Genomic DNA, 18940 nt, shown 5'->3' on the forward strand with positions numbered 1-18940 from the left:
CGCGCAAAGCAGTGCTGCGTCCCTTCAAGAGGCGCAGCGATTCTTTGTCGCGCTCCTTCTCAACGTCTGTCTCCCATTAATCCGTGAAAAGGGTTTGAATAAAGGTTTTGCAAAACGGTTTTAAACATATTTTCGACGTAAACCTTACAATAACGATTACAAAAATAAAGTACAATAATAAAAGATGGGATTTACACCCTCGGACTTACATGTTTGACGAAACAAGATTAACTAAGTTAACGTTTAGTGATGCTCGACTCGAATGTACGACGAAAGTGCCCTCTAAGAAGAAATTAAACAAGATTGATTAAGTTGATTGATGTGGAGTTGGTCAAATTGGTCGGTCATGCAAAACGAGGCTGGTACTCAGAAGGATTCGAGCTTACGTGGTCGAAATTTCAAGCACGTAGACGCCAAAAAGCAAAAGCGTGGTCTTAGAATGCAAAGGGAGAAGAGAAGGGCGGACACTCGCGTGAGAAATATGAGGACCGAAGGTCTCTATTTATACTAATCACACGAAGGAATTAGGGTTTCGGAGAAACTTTGGAAGTGAATCTCGAAAAGATTTGAAAATACACAGAAAGGAACTGGGGAAGAGGCGCAGCAGCCACTGCATCTCTTGGAAGAGGCGCAGCACCTGCTGCGTCCTTTCCCAAGTGGTTTCCTCCTGCGGAAGAAAGATTTCCGCGTTTCTATTATGGAATTGCGGTTTGATCTCAATTTCCTTAATATTTTATATAATATTTCCGGGATATAATTTGCCAAAGAGATTAAAAGATTGAAAATATGGAATAGAAATATCCGGAATATTCCAGAATATTCTGACTCGGCATTTTAAATGGTTATTAGAAAATGAAGACGGTTTTTGACCCGGACTCCAAATGTACTCTAATTACTGTCAAAACGACCGTATCGGCGTGTAGATGACGACTATGAGGTAGACACAAGTGTTTGAGCTATCACTTGACGATAAACTTACGAACTGTCATAAATCGTTCCGTGTACCAAACATGCGGCCCAATCATCACCGGGTGGCTTGCGGGAGGTGCAGAAATGAGGTATCTACAGGCATAGTTAAGTTGAGTAATCTAGTTGATAATTTGTTAAGACATGGATAAGTTATTAGTAAGCTTGGACGATAAGTGATGGCTTAATGTTAGATGAATGCTTAGAGTGATATGATTAGAAGTTGTATTGTTGAAGTTACAAATGCATGATTAGAGGTAAAGAAATGTGTTGAATGTATGCATGAGAAATCTGATAGTGTAGTCATTGGGTTGCGTAATGTTTGTCATAGAATGATGTAAAATGTGTTGAATGAAGTAATATGTTTGTTAGATTGATACGTTGCAATTGAGCAGTGGTAATACATCGGGAATGAATGTAATAATTTGTGACGATTTCCGAATTTATTTTGGAATCGACACGAATTGTTGTTTTGTAGGAACCGTTACTTGAATCCGTAACTTTTGACCTCGTTCTTATTCTTGCCCGACCAAGTAAGAGTATTTACTCTATCGAGTAGAACTCATTCGATCTAGCTAGGAAGTTATGACGTCGAAAAGTTGGATCTACCAGCGGAAACTCGACCGAGTAGCACCACCTCGATCGAGTGGAGGCCACTCGATCGAGTAACCTACTTACTCGATAGAGTAAGTGAATAGTAATCGGAGAATAGCGGGATTCATAACCCCTCTCCTCTATTCTTTCTTTCTTATTTCTTCATTCACCCAACCCTAAAACTCTTCATTTTACTCTAAGTTGCTCATATCCTTGTGATTTTGGTGTTTGAATCTCGTATTTTCTTTGCTTAATCCGTTCTTCTTACTTGTTAATCCTTCAAGGTAATGATATGCATCTCCTTTTATGTTTTAATTGATTAAAAGCATGTATAATAGTTGGTGTTTGTTGAGAAACCTGGTTTTTATGCATAAAATCTTGCTTGTAATTGTTGTAACATGATCAATTTGCTGGGTATTGATGTTAGTTATGCAAAAATCGAATCAAATTGGGGGTTGTGTGTCTCGAAATTTCTAGGGTTTGAGATTTTAATTTGGATTTTGGTTGTTTTTTTTTATGTAAAATGGGGAAAATTAAGTGATGTATGTTATGGGTATCATATTTAGAGTTGATTTTGATGAATTTTGTTTAAAAATTTGCCATAAAACTCCGTCTTAAAAGTGCCCCAAACTGAAATTCGTCTTACATTCTTGAGAAGTTTGTCTATTAGTGAAGCTAATTTGAAGGTTTAACTCTCAAAATTAATAGTTTTATTGTTAATTGATGCCATCCTTGCCATAATTTTTACAGCTATGAGATCATCTGATGATAAATTTGAGAGTTTATACTTATAATTTCTGGATTGTTTGGTAAAAGTGTGTACGTAGTAGCTCTTTTCCATGATCATACATGAATGGTTTACATGTTTTCAAGTATATGTGGTTGTGTATCTAAGTCATGTGTTGGAAACAGATGCCGAGACCAACTGTGGGAACCCGCCAGAGCAAGTGGGGGAGGGCTTCTGAGCCCGAGGTAGATGAGGGGAGTGGGGGACCTACGGTCCCAGCAGTACCCGAGTACCCGTCTATCGTCTTTGCGGACTTCACGCAAAGAGATAATTTTGTTGCCTTACAGAGACGTCGTATGCGACCCGCCCATTGCATAGACACCACTCTTTTGACTGACTTGGGGATTGAGACCGATGTTAGGCATATCTTTGAGACCTTGAGTCTGACTTGGTTGTACCGTCTCCGGAAACATTCTTATGCTTTTCTAACCGTTGAGTTTATGAGTTTCTTTAAGTATGATACGGTGGAACAAACCGTTGAGTTCCGCCTCATGAACACCAGTTTCTATCTCACCATGGACATGTTTTCCACCCACCTTGGCTTGGCTAAACCTGCGAAGGGAGCTCTCAGGAACATCCCGTCTGAGTGTGGGGTTAGTAGCCTTATGCCTTGCTTTACCGGCAAACCCGCTCCCACTTCGAGTAACATGTTGATTAACGATGTTCAACATGTCACCTTGAAGATTTTCCTCCATGCTTTGACCTGTTTGCTTTATGAGTGGAAGGATGTGAGTAAGCTTAACTCACACGAGTTGATGTTGATGGTGGTGTACCTTAACCCCACCCGATCCCAGAGAGTCACCTTTAGTGCCCCGGATATAGTGTGTGTCAGCTTAGCCCTACTGGCCTCTTCCGACACCCGTTTTCTGAGTTGAGTTGCCATTGCCACTCGGTTGGCAGAGAGGCTCACCACCTTTGAGGCCTCCTCGGCCTATACCTCTTTGACCCCTGCGGTGCCTACCTTGGATCGAGAGTATTTCCTCGACCAGAAGTGGTTGAGAACCTTGGAGGGTGGTGGGTTGGCATGGAGGGTGTGGGGTATGAGTTGGATGCGTATACCTGCTCCTGAGCACCTCCCAGCGACTGAGCCTTAACCGGCGGCAGTGGTAGCTGCCGATTCTGATGACGAGGAGGAGGAGGTTCCCCAGAGACAGCTCTACCTCATTGACCCGGATATCTTGACGGTGATGCCTGAGCTGACGAAAGGGGATCGTGTTAGACCTGAGGATGCCCAGCCTAGAGTGGGGATAGGACCACGTCGGGTGAGAGAGAGGATGGCTGAGACCCAGCCAGAGCAGCATGTGCCGCCACAGTACCAGTTTCTCGGTTACCCTTCCTACCTTTGCCTTGAGATGAGAGTGAGCGAGCTCACGGAGAGGGTGTCTGCGACCTTGACACTCCGGAACCTCCACGAGATAGCGTACGTGCAGGGCATCGGGACCGAGGCAGCTCAGCCCGTGTGGTGGAGGGGCATTGGGGACGACAGTGGGGTCTTCCACTCTTTTGGCGTGGAGCGGTCTACCTGGGGAGAGCCCGTGAGTTACCCCAATGGTTTCTTGGCACCATGGCGGGTGAGAACAGATTTCGGTGTTGGTAGTGTCGCAGGTCATGATGCAGCTGGAGCGGGCACATCTGGTGATGATGGTGGTGACGAGGTCATGGACGAGCAGGATGTGGAGTGATGATATTCCTTTTCTTTTCTATCGTTTCACGGATTTGTGGTTGTTAGTCCTTGTTTTGGTTGGTACTTTATTAGACTTTGGTTTGTATGTTGGCTATAAGGCCGTATTTTGAGCACTTTTACACTGTTTGTGCAGGATGTTGGGTCGGGAGAGCATCCCGACTCGTGTTTATATGATTTTTTGGTTTTGACATGGCGTTTAAGGGAATTTTCGACCTGTGGCTACTCGATCGAGTGCCCCTCACTCGATCGAGTAAGCTGCAGATGGGGAGTGTTCGATCTCGGCTTACTCGATCGAGTAGCAGATGAACTCGATCGAGTAAGGCCAACTCGATCGAGTAGCATTGTTACAGCCTATTTCCGTTTTAAAATTCGATTGAATCAACATGTTATTGGATATTGTTATGTTAATTCTTGTTGAGGGTGTCTTATCTTATTGTTTAGTGTCACCGGTAGTTATATTATTGCATGGGGTGGTGCGATTTATACAAGTTTTGATGTTATGTCCATAAATCAAAAAAAAAAAAAAAAAAAAAAAAAAAAAAAAAAGAAACATGCTAAAACAAATAGCTTCAGGTAACGTAATATTTGACGGCTGTAACTCTTGTTGTATTTTGGTATGGTCATATAAGAACATAATTCTTGCCATGTTTGATAGTCGGTGGGAAATGCTCAGTGATGTTGTTCAAATTGATAATGGTTGCATGCCTACCTATCATGTGAGTCATGTTTACGTAATGTCCAGGAAGTGTCGTGGCTGTCATGAGTCGAATATGCATATTGGTTAATTTGTACAACTCTCAGTGGTATTTATATAATTTTGTATTTTATATCAAGCTACCTTAGAAAAGTAGTGTACAATGATTATAATGTTGTTGCATAATTGGTGTGATCATATAACAAAGTAATAGATGATTTGGCTGCTAGTTGGTAATGGTATATCTTGTGGACTGATACACGCTTTTAGTGGTTTTACGTTTATACGAGTTAATTTGTGTAATGTCAAAAGTAGGTTGTGTCATCATGAGTCAAGGTTGCTTTGTGGTTGTGAGTAATGTCAATGTGGTATATACGTGTCTATTGCGGGACGAGAAAGTTGTTTGATGGTGAACCGGGGACGAAGTTCCGTTTTAGAGGGGAAGAGTAATGTCTCAAAAGAAAAAATGACGTAATTGTAACAATTTTACAGTATTTTTGTGATATTTTAAAGTATGTGAATGATGGTTTGAATTGTTTTATTGTGGTTATTGTGTAATCGAGTAAGAGTTTATAATTGTTGAATAAAATAGCATGTCGTTATACTTCATCTTCAGTTGATTATGTGTTATGTTGCCATGAGAATTGGATGTTATTAGCAGTAGTGGAGTTGCCATTAGTAGAATTGTGTTGTGTGGCTAAGGTGATAAGGTGGAATGAATCGTGTATTGTTGTGAATCTATGGTAGGACCGTTGTTTTGTATGTTTTGTAATTGGTAATTGTTGACGAGTGATAAATGAAAGTATAGTCTGATATTTATGTTGGTGTACGTTTGAATAATATTATGTAGTAAGTGCAAGTGATTGTCGAGTTAGTCGTTCTTGTGGACAATATGTGTTCAGTGATTCAAAAAGGAAGTTGGTGATTAGCTGAGAGTCGTGTTGTGTGTTGTGTGCTAAGGTGGATGATGATGATGTCTGATGAACATACATAGTGGGATGGTATTTCTAAACAGTTATGTTGACCTGTGTCGGGTAAATGGTGGTGTTGACCTTAGTTTCGTTGTCATGTGTTGCGGGAGAGGATGAGGTTAACTTCGGGAACGAAGTTCTTTTTAAGGAGGGAAGACTGTAATATCCGTCCTTTTAGGGACCCGTTGACCGACGTTGACCGACCTTAGAGACATATCTTGACCTTCGGAAACCTTACGAGCAATGGCTGGTGACGGTATGAGTTTTAGTTTGTGGGTTACTCGATCTAGCGGAGGCTACTCGATCGAGTAGCTTGGGAGCTCGATCGAGTAAGTTAGTTACTCGATCGAGTAACGTGTTTACAGCGGGGATTTATAAATCGTGTTTCGTATAACCTTGAATCATTTCCGCACATTCTTCCCTAAACCTAGATGTCGTCTCTCTTCTCCCTTCACCATAGCTCCTTCCATTGGAGTCCTTGAGGATGCTTATGCCATGGGGAATGGGTTGCTTGAGTCGGGTAGCGGTCTTCACGCCGGATTGCTATGTATAGGTATGATATCGCCATCATCATCGTCTTTGTTGTTTCGGTTAGGGTTATAGTAATAGGGATAGGTGATTGTATTGTTTGTATAGGTGTATTGCTTAGTTGATTGGTATCATATGATCGGACGTGGAATCGCTGCGGTTGGCTAAAGGTAGGTTTGCCTACTCAATACTGTTGGTTGTCAAGAGTGTCTTTTGATGTGGTTTGGTTGGTGTAGTGTCGGTATGGTTGATTGATTGAGGTAATTGGTTGGTGTTGTGTTGTTTCAATTATCGTTGTTGCAGTACAGCTGTTTGTGATTGTTTGTCTATGGTTCTCGAGGTGCGTCCTCGGCTGAGTGGAGTCACTTACGGGAGTGGCTTCACTCCCTTGATTCGCCTTCTGTGGAACCCGGCACAGAAGGGATGTGCACATTAATGGACATGGGTTTATCGCTCGATTTGATGAGCGGGGCTTAGGTGGGAACGGCCACGGTCCCCCACTGGCAGGGCTGGTCCAGTGGACAGTCGGTGACGGTGATTGATTGGAGATGTGGTGTGTGTATGTTTGTGTACTTGCGTTGTATCTGTGGTGGTTGATGTATTTTTCCTCAGTTACTGACCTTGTGTGGTTTTCTCTTGTTGTTTGTTTCTGTTGTGTCTGCCGTGATCCCTTATGGTGAGCAGTAAGTCTTAGCAGGTTGTGATCTGGATGTTAGCTGGGTGCTTGGCAGGATGAGTCTCTCACGAGTCATGACAGAATTAGTTCATATAGCTGATAGCGGTTTTGAGTTGTATCTTATTTATATCAGTAGTTTTGTTAATCACTGTAATATAACTTAATTGTTCTTTTATCGACATTTGATCATTATTGTCCTCGAGCAACCGAGATGGTAACGCCCTTATATGGTAGGGAAGGTCTTGTTAAGGCTCCTTGGTATATGGGGGTGTTACACACATAATCATACCATTACCATCTAATACAACATTATACTCCCAAAACCCCAAAATTACCCAATTAGGGTTTTAAACAAACTCAACGAAAAGATATAAAAACTATACAAGGATCTTACCCACGACACGACGAGCTCAACGACGTAAAGAACACGACGATTCGACGACCCTAGCCTTTGGGATTTGATAGCAACGCGAAGATGAAAGTAACATAACTTGCTTTTTCTTTTGAGAGGTTTTAGAAAAGATAAAAAGTGATAAAGGAACTGATGGAAAGCTTTAAAATCACGCGTTACTAACAAAACCCGGCTAAAACAACCCGCATAACCGACTTACTCGATCGAGTAAGTCACTTACTCGATCGAGTAACCCTTACTCGATCGAGTGCCACACTTACTCGATCGAGTACCCATCAGCAGAACACTGTTTCGTAAACCAAACTTACTTACTCGACAGAGAAAGCCCACTCGATAGAGTATCCTAAGACATAGAAAACCCTAGTATTACACTAATTCCAGCTTAAGGAAGACTTTTGTTGTTCAGGAAAAGGAGCCTGATTAAGACAACCTGGATAGTCCCTTTCTCCTTTCCTCTTTTAGCCAGGTAGCTCAAGGCACATTATAGAGGGTGGTCCTTGGTCTCATACTACATATCGAGCTCAAGTACAAGGTCCCTTACAAAGTCTAAGCTTCTCTTAATGAGCCTGAAGCTAGCCAACAAAACAGAAGCTGTGTTATGCTTCATCACTTTTCAGTTTGTTGTTGTTTTCCTAATTTATGTAAGATATTGTAGTCGTTTATTTGTACTCTTTTGTAAGCCAAAGCTGGCCATTAGATTGTTAATTTGAATGCTCAAGATGTACTCCTTTGGTCTATATAAGCTAAAGAGCCAAAGTGTAACAATCAGATTAAGTTTAATACAAATAGTGAAACCTAGTTTCTCCTACTTTTTCCTTGGCTATGTGCTTGAGAAACCTTCCTTGCTTTGTGCTGGAAGTTGTGAGTGTGTCATTTCTTTGTGTCTTTGGGATAGCTCTTAATCTTGTTCATTGGCTTTGTGCTTTGAATAAGATATATCCAGATTCCATTGTTAAACACTTCGCAATTTCCATCATTGTTGCTTCATATTTGAGTCTGTTTGTGTCACATTTACTTAAGCTTTGTGTTTTAGTTCTGGATGTCCACTAGACCTTATTCCGTTATAATCATCTATGTACTATACCTCGAATTAGAATGAATAAACTATCTCTATTGAATTTTTTCTCTTAATTTCTTTTGTACAATTTCCTCTCTAAGATTATTCTAGGAAAGGCTCGAACTTAAAACCCTTAGATTCTCAACCAAATTTTGATTGTTAGACTCAACAAGTACAACTCATGATATTTACGTATTAGTATGGAGTCCCTTGCTTAAAACATATTTCTCATAACAATATCATGTCAGAATTTTGTATCAGATGTATAATATATAAAACTGTAAGCGGCTTAGATCCCTGGAATATCTCTTGACTCCTGATATAGACAACGAATAGCTACAATGCATAACTTTTATTAATAAACAAACTATTAGATTAAGGCTGCACAAACAGATTTTTTCCTTTAGAAATTGAACCATATTTTTTTCCATTACAAGGTGTATACCATTACTAGAGGAGTTACAAAATGGCGTTAGCAATGAATGTTCCATGTGCTTATAGCTTGCTATACAAAAGACACAGGCGCCGGATCTTTTAACATGTACGAATATGTACAATCTAGCAGCTTCATGTAGACTCGACTTGAATCACAATCTCCAGGTTAATACGTCGAGATATGATGCACTCAGTCAAGGCTAGCCAAGATCCCGGCTCCTGATTACTTCCCGAGTGAGGCGAGATAGAATGACAGGTGAGATTAGACAATTATCCGGATTCTCAAGTCATCCATTATCATCGGGTCATTCCAGCACCTTCTAGTGCAGCTGTTACTTGAGCAGAAGCCTCTTCCAGGGTCCGCTTCTTTTGAACTGCCTTAAATGCCTCAAGTATATCGCCTTCCTCAAAATCGTCATAGTCCTCCAACCCAATGCCACACTCTAATCCGCTACTTACCTGTCACCCCCAACAAAGATTGTCTACTGTTAATCTTACAAACAAACAAAAAAGAAAAAGAAAAAAACTTGATGATGAAGAAGAGAGCGAGAAACAATTTGACACCAGCCCTATCTTTTCAGGAAAGGATTAGTAAACAAAGCAACCAGATATCTGTCAAAACCTAGAACCAAGGATACAAAGAAAGGACATACAAACTTGACTAGTGAAAAATATGAGAGAAATATACCTCATCAACATTTTCCTTAACCCGACGCAAAGAATCAACAACACCAACGTGGACAGTTTTCCCCTTTCGTAAAACCCGAATTCCACAGCCTTTGGTAATTTTACCTTCAGTCACCATGCATCCGGCAACCCGACCACTGCCACTGTTGAATGTGGCTCGGACGTTTGCTGTACCCAGTGCCACTTGTTCCTGCAGTCATATAACCTCTGTAATTTCACTTGTGTTTCAAACAATACATGGTTGATGCTAAGAGATTGGTCTTTAGTACGCAACTCAAACAGATTGAATTAGCAATCATGTCTAGATTTTTTCAGTCTAATACAACAAAAATATATAATATCAGAACTGTTTCCTTGATTTCCTTTCGTAAAATTGATGCTAAGGCCATAGATTCTCAAACCCATTTTGGCCATAAACTCGATTTACCTTGAACTAGGATAGTTACCAACTTACCATACCACAAGTAGAGAACACTGCATTCCTTACTTATGAGGTAGTCATAACCGTATAGGAATCGAGAGAAGTCATGCTAATGTATTTTAAATTTCTGATAACTAACCAGTAACCACCACTGGTACACTACCTCCACGCCACTTTTATTGTTCAATTTTGGTCCATCTAGTTCTCCAAAATTACAAAGATTATAGATATAACAATGGAAAATTTCTGTACTTAAGTGCTATGAGAAAATATTGTTCAAAGTTCACATTGTTTGCCAACCAGTGTCAAATAGAATACTAAAAGTGTGAAGAAGGTAATTCAAAGTTGGAGGAATGTCCATCATGGACTAGGGTCTTAGGGACAAAATTCACATATAGGATATTAGATGATGTGGCAGAATGCGGTTGGACGGAAGCAAGGGTAGTGGATTGGCAATGTGGAAGGACGGACCCACATCAACTAAAACACACAAGAAGAGAAGTCAGTTGAGGAGGAGTAAAGAGAGGACGCGTGTTCAGCAACTGACTCCCAAAAGATAGGAGATGTTGAGAGAAATAAGGGAGACACTGGTGAGACCATTGGGAGGAGCTTTGGTAGGGCAAATACACTATAAAAGGCAAATGGGATCTGCAGGGAAGACACACTCAAGCACACTACAAACATAGCCTCCTATAAAATTAATACGTTAAGCATCAACACTATAAAATTAAAATACACTTCTGTTGATCCACCTCCGTTGTACTCATTCCCATATTATAGTGAATTGGCGCGATTCTAACTCTTCCTGCGGTTTTTCCTCTTTTGGGTTTTCCGCATCAACACTCTTGCGTGTCTTACGTTTATCTTGCTTCGCTATTTTTCCTTTAATTATCACCATCCAACTTTCGATCGTTAATTGGCATTATAGATAACTCATTTTAACCCACCTACTATTTATTTACCATATTAAGTGTTTTTTTTACCAAAACAGACTATTTCACTTTTCTTTCCTCTTTTTTATATGTTCTTGAAATACATAACTTATTGCAGTTTCCATTTTCAATGGAGATAGACTCGTTATTCTTTGGCTTAGGATCATGATAGAATAAACCTGAAGTACTCATTAATCCAGTTGCACTTTTTTTAATAGGGAAGTAGCAATCCTCCGATGAAATTCTCGACGAAGTTTTCATTTTCGGATCATTGGGAAAACTTCTCTGTTAACCTAGAAGCAAGGCTATGTACACCTGACCACCCTTACCCCCATTGTTTGGGGTAGTTCTTCAATCCATTTTCACAATACTCTTGAAATTATTAGAGATCACCTCTCTCATTCATAAGTATTCATCAAGTTGAGGAACACACGTCACCAAACTAAGCTGTAATAATAAACTAAGCTGTAATAATAAGTCGCAAGAAAATGGTTGTGTAACCAAACTAGGAGAAGTAAGCAGGATTACCTCGATAGAGTCTAATAACCCTTCCATGGCACTTCGCACATCATCAATAAGATCATAAATGACTTTGTATAACCGAATCTCAATACCTCGGTTATCTGCATATTTCTCCACAGCACCTGGTGCCTTAACATTGAAACCCAAAATTATGGCCTTACTAGCCACAGCAAGATCAACATCACTTGTGCTAATATCTCCGGTTGCTTGTAAGAGAAATTTTAAAGAGACATTCTCCTGAGGAAGAACCTCTAACGCTTGTTTTACCGCTTCGATTGATCCCTACAATTGTCAATACAAAGTATTTAAACATTATATCAGATTATAAAAATAAAAATAAAAAACCAACAAAAAGTGGCATGCATGGTTAATGGTTTATGAGTCCCCAACAACAACAACAACAACAACAACAAGAGAGCCTTAATCCCAAAATGATTTGGGGTCGGCTGACATGAATCATCCTTTAGAACCGTCCATGAGTGAACACGCACCTCAAAAATGCGAAAAACAGAAAAGAAAAAGTGAAAAACAAAAGGCGAGTGAAACATAATACAAAAGCCAAGTAAACTTATAGGTTTTAAAATCGAAGTCCGGATTTCTTTTATAAAAACTTAGAATTTAAATCGAGAATAAAGATTAAAACGATTTTGAAAACCGAAATAAACTTAAGGGTCCGGAATACCTTAAAAGTGAACAAGTATTACGAGTAATATATAAGAAAGTTGTTGTTAAAAAGGTGTAATAAATCCGAAAAGAAACAAATAAATTTTAAAAATTAAATAAATAAATAAATAAAACATTAAATATATCAAATAACGTCAAATACTAAAAATCCACATGTATCATTGCCCTTCATTGTGCCCTCTCCATCACCATTCCCTCAACAGTAAGGTTATAAACGGAAAAAAAAAAAATCGTAAACAGTTTAGCAAGAGCATAACATATTAACATTGCCTTTATCCGTAACTGCCACACTCAATTTAGAATACAATTAATATCTGAAATAATAATCTTAAAAACGCTTTAGTCTTCAGTTGATATATAAGCTAATATTAAACATTCAAGATTTCATTAACATCCAAGATTAGTTTAGAATAACCCTGAATTTTGATATGATTTTTGTTTTATATACCTTGAGAATGAAAATGAAGATAAAGAGAATTGAAAGAAATTTTTTTTAACACATTTAAAACAATCATAGATCTACCAATTCTCAAATAAATGTTAAGACTTCGACCAGTTACTTAGATGAAAATATGAAATCATCACTGAAATGACGTCCACATTTTCTACAATTGAAAAAAGCGCATACCTGAAGATCAACCTTCAAAATAATATTTAGCTGATGTAAATCCAATCCAGCAACCTTCCCAGACGAAACAGCAGACGCTAATGCTGACAAAGTGACTTTTCCATCTCCAGCCTTAGCAGCTATACGCTCGTCTCTTAGAGACTCTGCGCGCTTTTCAGCTCTTTCGCGAGCAATGTCAAGGGAGCTTACAACCTCAAACTCATCACCAGCAAAGGGGACATTATTTAATCCAATAACCTGTGAATCCATGAGTGTAAAAAGACCACTGAATTATAGCACACTTAAGAAATAAGGCATATAGGTCTAGTTACTTGTGAGTTAATTACATACTTACCCAGTTAGCTGCTCCCCTAAAAATAAATCCTATATATTAAATCATTTGGAAACCTCTGACCTAGTTTCAAGAGAAATCTGTTGAACTCAAGCTTGAACTACAAAACATTGAAGACTCGCAAGGTTGGGAATCTTGACCAAGTATACACTTAGGAAGAGTAAGAAAAGCATCTAATTCACTATCTTCATTTGCATAGGCATCATTTGTGCTACTCCCTCTATTCTATTGAGTTAGCCCTATTGGCCCACTTTTCCCCTCACAAAAAGTGGGCCTATGGGGCTAATTTAATAAAATGGAGGGCGTATATTGATTTGATTTCCCCCTCGTATTGTAAGACACATCTAAACTTCAGCAGTCCGGCACTTTCTAAGAAACATGACAGTTGAATAAAAACCAAGGCAGAAATTTAACCTGCACCGGAATAGATGGACCTGCTTTATGAACACGGTTCCCTCCATGATCAAACAAAGCCCGCACCTGTTAAGTAGGAACCAAAATATCAGTTTCCAGCTAAATTTCAGTTCACAAGAGTACAAGACAAACTTCAAAAGCATATGAACAGCAAACACCACCAACCTTTCCAAATGCTTCCCCACATACTACTATGTCCCCCTGCTTAAGGGTGCCATTCTGCACAATGAATGTGGCTATAGGTCCTTTTGATTTATGAAGACCGGCCTCAATGACAATGCCTTTTGCCTCCCTGTGAGGATTTGCTTTCAACTCTTGCAACTACGAAAAAAAGAAAAAGAAAAAAGAAGTTAAACAAAGGCCTTAAAAATTAACTAACAAGTGTCATGTTGTAGAGTATAGGTAACACACAAATTACTTTTTCTAAAAGCACAGAAAAATAATTCTCCTTTACAACTTTTTTCTATTGACTAGACCATGGTTTAAAATCGCGGAATCGGCCGCGATCACGGTCGTGGTAACGGTGTCGCCGAATTGTCCTCAACTCGGCCGTCCCAGTTATCACAATGATATTTATTTTACAAGCTTTTGTAGATATTATATCATCTATTGGCTAAAGATAGGATATTTCATTAAGAATACTTTATTTACCAATGCTATACAATTTTTAAGAGCTTTTCATTACAAAATTTGGCCACTACAAATTATAACTCTTTCAAGTTTCAACTCGGTTTCATTGCGGGCCGTATTGGGGCGTGTTAGCCAATACACGTTATAAATCGTGGTCTCAAACTCTCAGCCAATATTTCCTATTTTTAATTAACTTGATACATCTGGGGATATCTCGTATCGGCAGCCTCCGATACCAATACATCTCCGGCGATACGATACTCTGAGATTTTGAACCATGGACTACATATAACCACTAACTTAATAATTATGCAGATGGACTATCTGCGACTCATCTCATCGACAATATGTTTAGCCTCCAGTATCAGGTAATGCTTACCAAATGCCAATAAAATCATACGCAAATAAACAATATGCACCCATAACAAATGCTACAAATGGCTTCCTTACCTCCGCAACAAGCATAACTGTCTCCAGTAACTCATCTACATTGTCACCTTTAAGAGCACTGATCTGAAATAATAAGGCACAAATGAGTATTGCTTACAGATTTTGGAACCAAAAGTAAAATAGGAAAACACACCAGAATAAAAAAGATTATATCTGACGAATTCATTACAAACAAAATACCTTAATCATTGGGATTTCACCTCCCCAATCTTCGGGCATCAGACCAATAGATGAAAGCTCTTGCATCACACGATCTGGATTTGCGCCATCCTTGTCAATCTTAAACAACCAAAGACCAAAACCGTGAATATTCAATAAAAAAGCATACCAATTTTTAAAATTCCGAGTACAAAAAACAACCAAAAGAAGCAAAAATTAAAAATAGGTAACCTTAATAGCAGACTGTACTTTTATATAAACAGTGTGCAATTTTATGTAGGCTGAACTCTTCATGTCCTCAAGTATTCGAGCCATACTTCTGACAATTGGACATAGGTATAAAGACTAGACACTTGGGGATAAACCATTAATCCAAACAATAGCGGAGTCCCACAGCTGAACGCGTTCCAAATTAAATGCTTGTAGCCAGGTCCGGAAAACATGCGTTCAAACTACTGAGTCCGACAACCAATTTTGAAGCCTCATATTATATATTTTAAGTATCTGCAGCTAACTATGACAACAGCTCCAACAAACTGCAAGTCTGACAACAGTAAGAAATACCTTATTAATTGCAATCACAATAGGTACACCAGCTGCTTTGGCATGTGCTATCGCCTCATTGGTTTGGGGACGTATGCCATCATCAGCAGCTACAACAATTATTGCAATATCCGTTACCCTAGCTCCACGAGCGCGCATTGCCCCAAAAGCCTGTAATACAAATTTCAAAGAAATTTATAGCATGTATTTAAACAAGAAAACATGTAAAAGAATAGCAGATAAGCCTAGGACACATCAAGTGAGCAGTGGCATGCTCCTTTAAGGAATCATTGTTGAAAAAGAAACTAAGGTTAAAGAGGGACCCATACAATTTACAAACATCTTATGAAAGTATTATTTGATGTCGAAAATTACCTCATGACCGGGAGTGTCAAGGAAGACACAAGGAAGCAACTTTCCGTCAGCTGGTACATCGACTCTATAAGCTCCAATCCCTTGTGTAATCCCTCCTGCTTCGGACGCAGCAACCTACACAATAAAAAAATGACAAGAACAAAGAGATTTATAAATTTAGATATAAACAATGAATATTGAAATTTTCAAGAATGAACTAATATGTAAGGAATAAAGAAACAATCCACAAATGTACATAAAATTTACATCAGTAAACTAAAAACACAAGCAAATAGATAAAAGATACTAATAACAAATATGTAAGGAATAAAGACACAATGCTTCTAAGATTAGTTTCTTACAAGTATCAAGGTTATGATTAGTCGACTTTCCAAATTTGCATCAATTTTAATGTTCTTAAGGGTGGCAACAAGTAAAATTATCTTAAGCAACCACCAAAGTTCACTCGATTTTGCATTCATAATGTTAAGGACAGATCATCTAATTCAGAAAACCATAACTACTAAAAGTCTAAAACACCAAATAAAAGGGGAAAAGGGGCCTGAAACACAACACAAGGAAAGAATAATTAAGACATTTAGGACTTTTAAGTTAAATAATTACCTTCGTTTTCCGTATATGATCCAGAAGAGTTGTCTGCAAACATAAACCAGTAACGTTAGATAACTGCTGACATCAATGTGTGACCAATTTATCAAGAAATGGCAGAAAGTAGACCTACTCACCTTTCCATGATCAACATGGCCCATAATAGTGAGTACAGGAGGTCTATCTTCAAGATTATCCAGATCCTCATCATCAAAAATTTCCTTCTTTGTGGCCATTTTTTCCATTTCAACATTGACCACATCCAAAACTTCGACATCGTACCTTTCACAAATCATCTTAACCATCGCATTATCAAGAGTTTGAATTCCATCAGGTTTAATCCCCTTAGAGTATAGGTAACCAAGAATTTCACCTTCACTGATGGCCAAGTTGTATGCTAATTCCTCAGTCGACATACCCTTCTCTCCTACCTCTAAAATTTCTACTTTTACAGGAGCTGCATCTCTGGCTGCTTGGCGTCTGGCAGCCTTACGGCTTGCCTTACTCCATTTCCTCCCTTTCCGAGCAGCACCAGGAATGGACAGCCCAAGTTCTGATGTTTCTTCATCATGAATCTCATCATTCACCATGCGCCTCTTTGCTCCACCAGCTGGACCACCCTTCTTCCTGTAGTCGTCTTTAAATTTTCCGGAGGAAATTTTTGAGGGTTTCGGTGGGGCTATCACTGCTTGAGCAATAACGGGATCAACTGCAGACTTTTTTGAGGCAAATTTGTCAATCAGTATCGGCTTCCTCTCCTTTTTAGGGCCTTGATCCTTCTCACCAGTAGGTGAAGCCATTCCCACATCCTTTAAAACAGGCTTTCTTGGAACTGAAGGAGGAGCCACAGAAGGCCGTGCCTGTAACCTTACCTCTGGTTTTTGAGACGGCAAGGGAGGTCTCAAAGGGGCATTTGTCTGGCTATCCAATTTCCCTTCACCCTTTGAAGTGGTTTCCAGTCTCTCTTTGGGATCAATTTTAGGGGAATCTTGAACAACCTTTTGTACGATTGAAACGGGGTTTCCCTTCCGCCAAACACTCTTCCCAGTATTAGGCTTCCCTTTGGGTGAGGTATTTACAGCTCTACCATTTGCTGAAAAACTACTTGGACTAGGTCTAGGAGGTGGTCTATTTACAGAAGCACCATCTCTTCTACCATTACTTTGTGAACTTGAAGTTTCTAGCTTCTCAGCCTTCTCAAGTACCTCATCCAAAGATTCAATAACCTTCTTCCTATCTTCTACATTATCTATTGAGCCTGCATCCCAAGCAACCGAATTCCCGCCAAACTTACGGTCACCATCAGACCCGGACTTTAAAGTGGGTTTAGGAGAAGGCTTGAGGACGATATCGCCATCCCCACCTTTACTCCCGTTATAAGCATTATCAAGAGAAACTGCGCCCCCTTGCTCCGAAATGTAATCAGTTGTGACAGAAAGTCTACAGACGGATACATAACGCCATCTCAACCCACCTCCAAAATGTCGAAAATTGGCCTTCCTGGGATAGGAAACCCTTTTAACTAATGAAAAGGATACCTCAAAACAGCCCGAGCAATTCGCTGCACCTGAGCTTCCCAGACTCACGAGGGAAGCCATTGTAGCCATTACTGCTCTTAAACCACAAAGTTCACTATCATCAGCAGACAAAATTTAACCCACAAATGTCAATTTGTATCAGCAACAATCCCAATTCAGTAAAGCTATTCAGAAACTGTAATCATAAAGACATCACCATATAAGCAGTTTCAAAATTTTCTCTATATTATAAGAAATTTAACAGTTAATAGCAGCATAAAAGGGAGAAGCCAGAAATGGAAATGCTGAATTTGATGAGAAACTAAAACATTGCAATAACATATGAGTAGAAGATTAAAGAAGAGGGAAGATAAATTAGAAAAATCGTACCTTTGGATAGGAGGAGAAACAAGGAGCAGCAAATATATGAGGTGATAAAAAAAGAGAGAGGGAAAGAATAGCGGGGACACACAAAACAAAAGAGAGAAGGCCTTGTTTTAGCTGAAGTGGATGTTACTAACGCTTGTGTGGCTCCTTCTCTACCTGTCATATGTATTTTCTGTTGATAAGGCCTTATTTTCATCCTCTTCACTACTACAGCCGGCGACAGAAATCCGAACCCGAATAATCACAATCCAAAATATTTGAAACAAATATTCGATCAGAGATTTGATATGAATAAATTAGACGGTACCCAAAACCTTTTTTAATCTGAATTGAAACGCAATTGAACATACTCGAAAGATGTATTTTCTTATCAAACACTTTTACTTTAGGAGTTTTTTCAATTATTCTTTATTTAACAATGATGCTTTGAGTTGTTGCATTTGAATTGAAATATATAATCATGTTAAGCCAAATTATTAACATCTAACTTAAAAATCATGACTCGAAACTCACTTGAATTCGTAATGACCCGACTCGAACTTTATCCAACGCAACCGAAAGTCCGAAAAGAATCCAGCCAGAATCGAAGGAAAATCGAAACTAAGGTCAACCCGAATAAAACTGGTCCAATTTAACCTGATCCGAGAACTGAAAGATCCATTTGCCACTGTCTACTCTTCACCCCTTTCCGCCTTTTTTCTCTTAACGAGTATACCTACAGCTAAAGGTGGCCAAAATGGTGGCCCCGCACGACTCGGCTTGTAGGTTCTGAAGCACTTCGGGTCTCTAACCCATCTGAGTCCATACCGGGGCGCTGCCCTCATTAGCCCAATCCCGAGTCATAAGCTAAGGGGTCACCAAACGCGCG

General features: G+C 39.4%; 1 protein-coding gene across 3 annotated transcripts; it reads right to left on the reverse strand.

Annotated features, from left to right (window-relative positions):
* Positions 1-8751: 8751 nt before the first annotated feature.
* On the reverse strand, positions 8752-18495 carry LOC141640500 (translation initiation factor IF-2, chloroplastic). Of its 3 annotated transcripts, none has more exons than XM_074449280.1 (13): positions 18076-18495; positions 16306-17881; positions 16184-16216; positions 15581-15694; positions 15227-15376; positions 14684-14782; positions 14504-14566; positions 13589-13744; positions 13424-13489; positions 12679-12915; positions 11373-11648; positions 9493-9681; positions 8752-9263 (listed from the first exon to the last, which is right to left on the reverse strand). In XM_074449280.1, exons 2-13 carry the CDS (start codon positions 17773-17775, stop codon positions 9102-9104), a joined length of 3015 nt encoding a protein of 1004 aa, XP_074305381.1. In that variant the 5' UTR covers positions 17776-17881; positions 18076-18495; the 3' UTR covers positions 8752-9101. The 3 variants fall into 3 exon arrangements, with proteins under 3 accessions (XP_074305381.1, XP_074305382.1, XP_074305380.1); XM_074449281.1 differs by having other exon boundaries at positions 16306-17800; positions 18076-18249; XM_074449279.1 differs by having other exon boundaries at positions 16306-17777; positions 18076-18237.
* Between the last annotated feature and the right edge of the window lie 445 nt (positions 18496-18940).

This window comes from Silene latifolia, unplaced genomic scaffold (assembly GCF_048544455.1).
Source record: "Silene latifolia isolate original U9 population unplaced genomic scaffold, ASM4854445v1 scaffold_85, whole genome shotgun sequence".
In the NCBI taxonomy this organism is placed as follows: Eukaryota; Viridiplantae; Streptophyta; class Magnoliopsida; order Caryophyllales; family Caryophyllaceae; genus Silene; species Silene latifolia.

Bases quoted from the DNA above. Each gene is read 5' to 3' on its own strand.
- LOC141640500 (XM_074449279.1), bottom strand. From the start codon at position 18,235: ATGACAGGTAGAGAAGGAGCCACACAAGCGTTAGTAACATCCACTTCA. The intron at 14,783-15,226 runs GTATTTCTTACT...TGGTTGTTTAAG, and splicing joins TTGTGATTGCAATTAATAAG to ATTGACAAGGATGGCGCAAA. The intron at 9,682-11,372 runs GTAATCCTGCTT...ATATGACTGCAG, and splicing joins GGTTATTAGACTCTATCGAG to GAACAAGTGGCACTGGGTAC.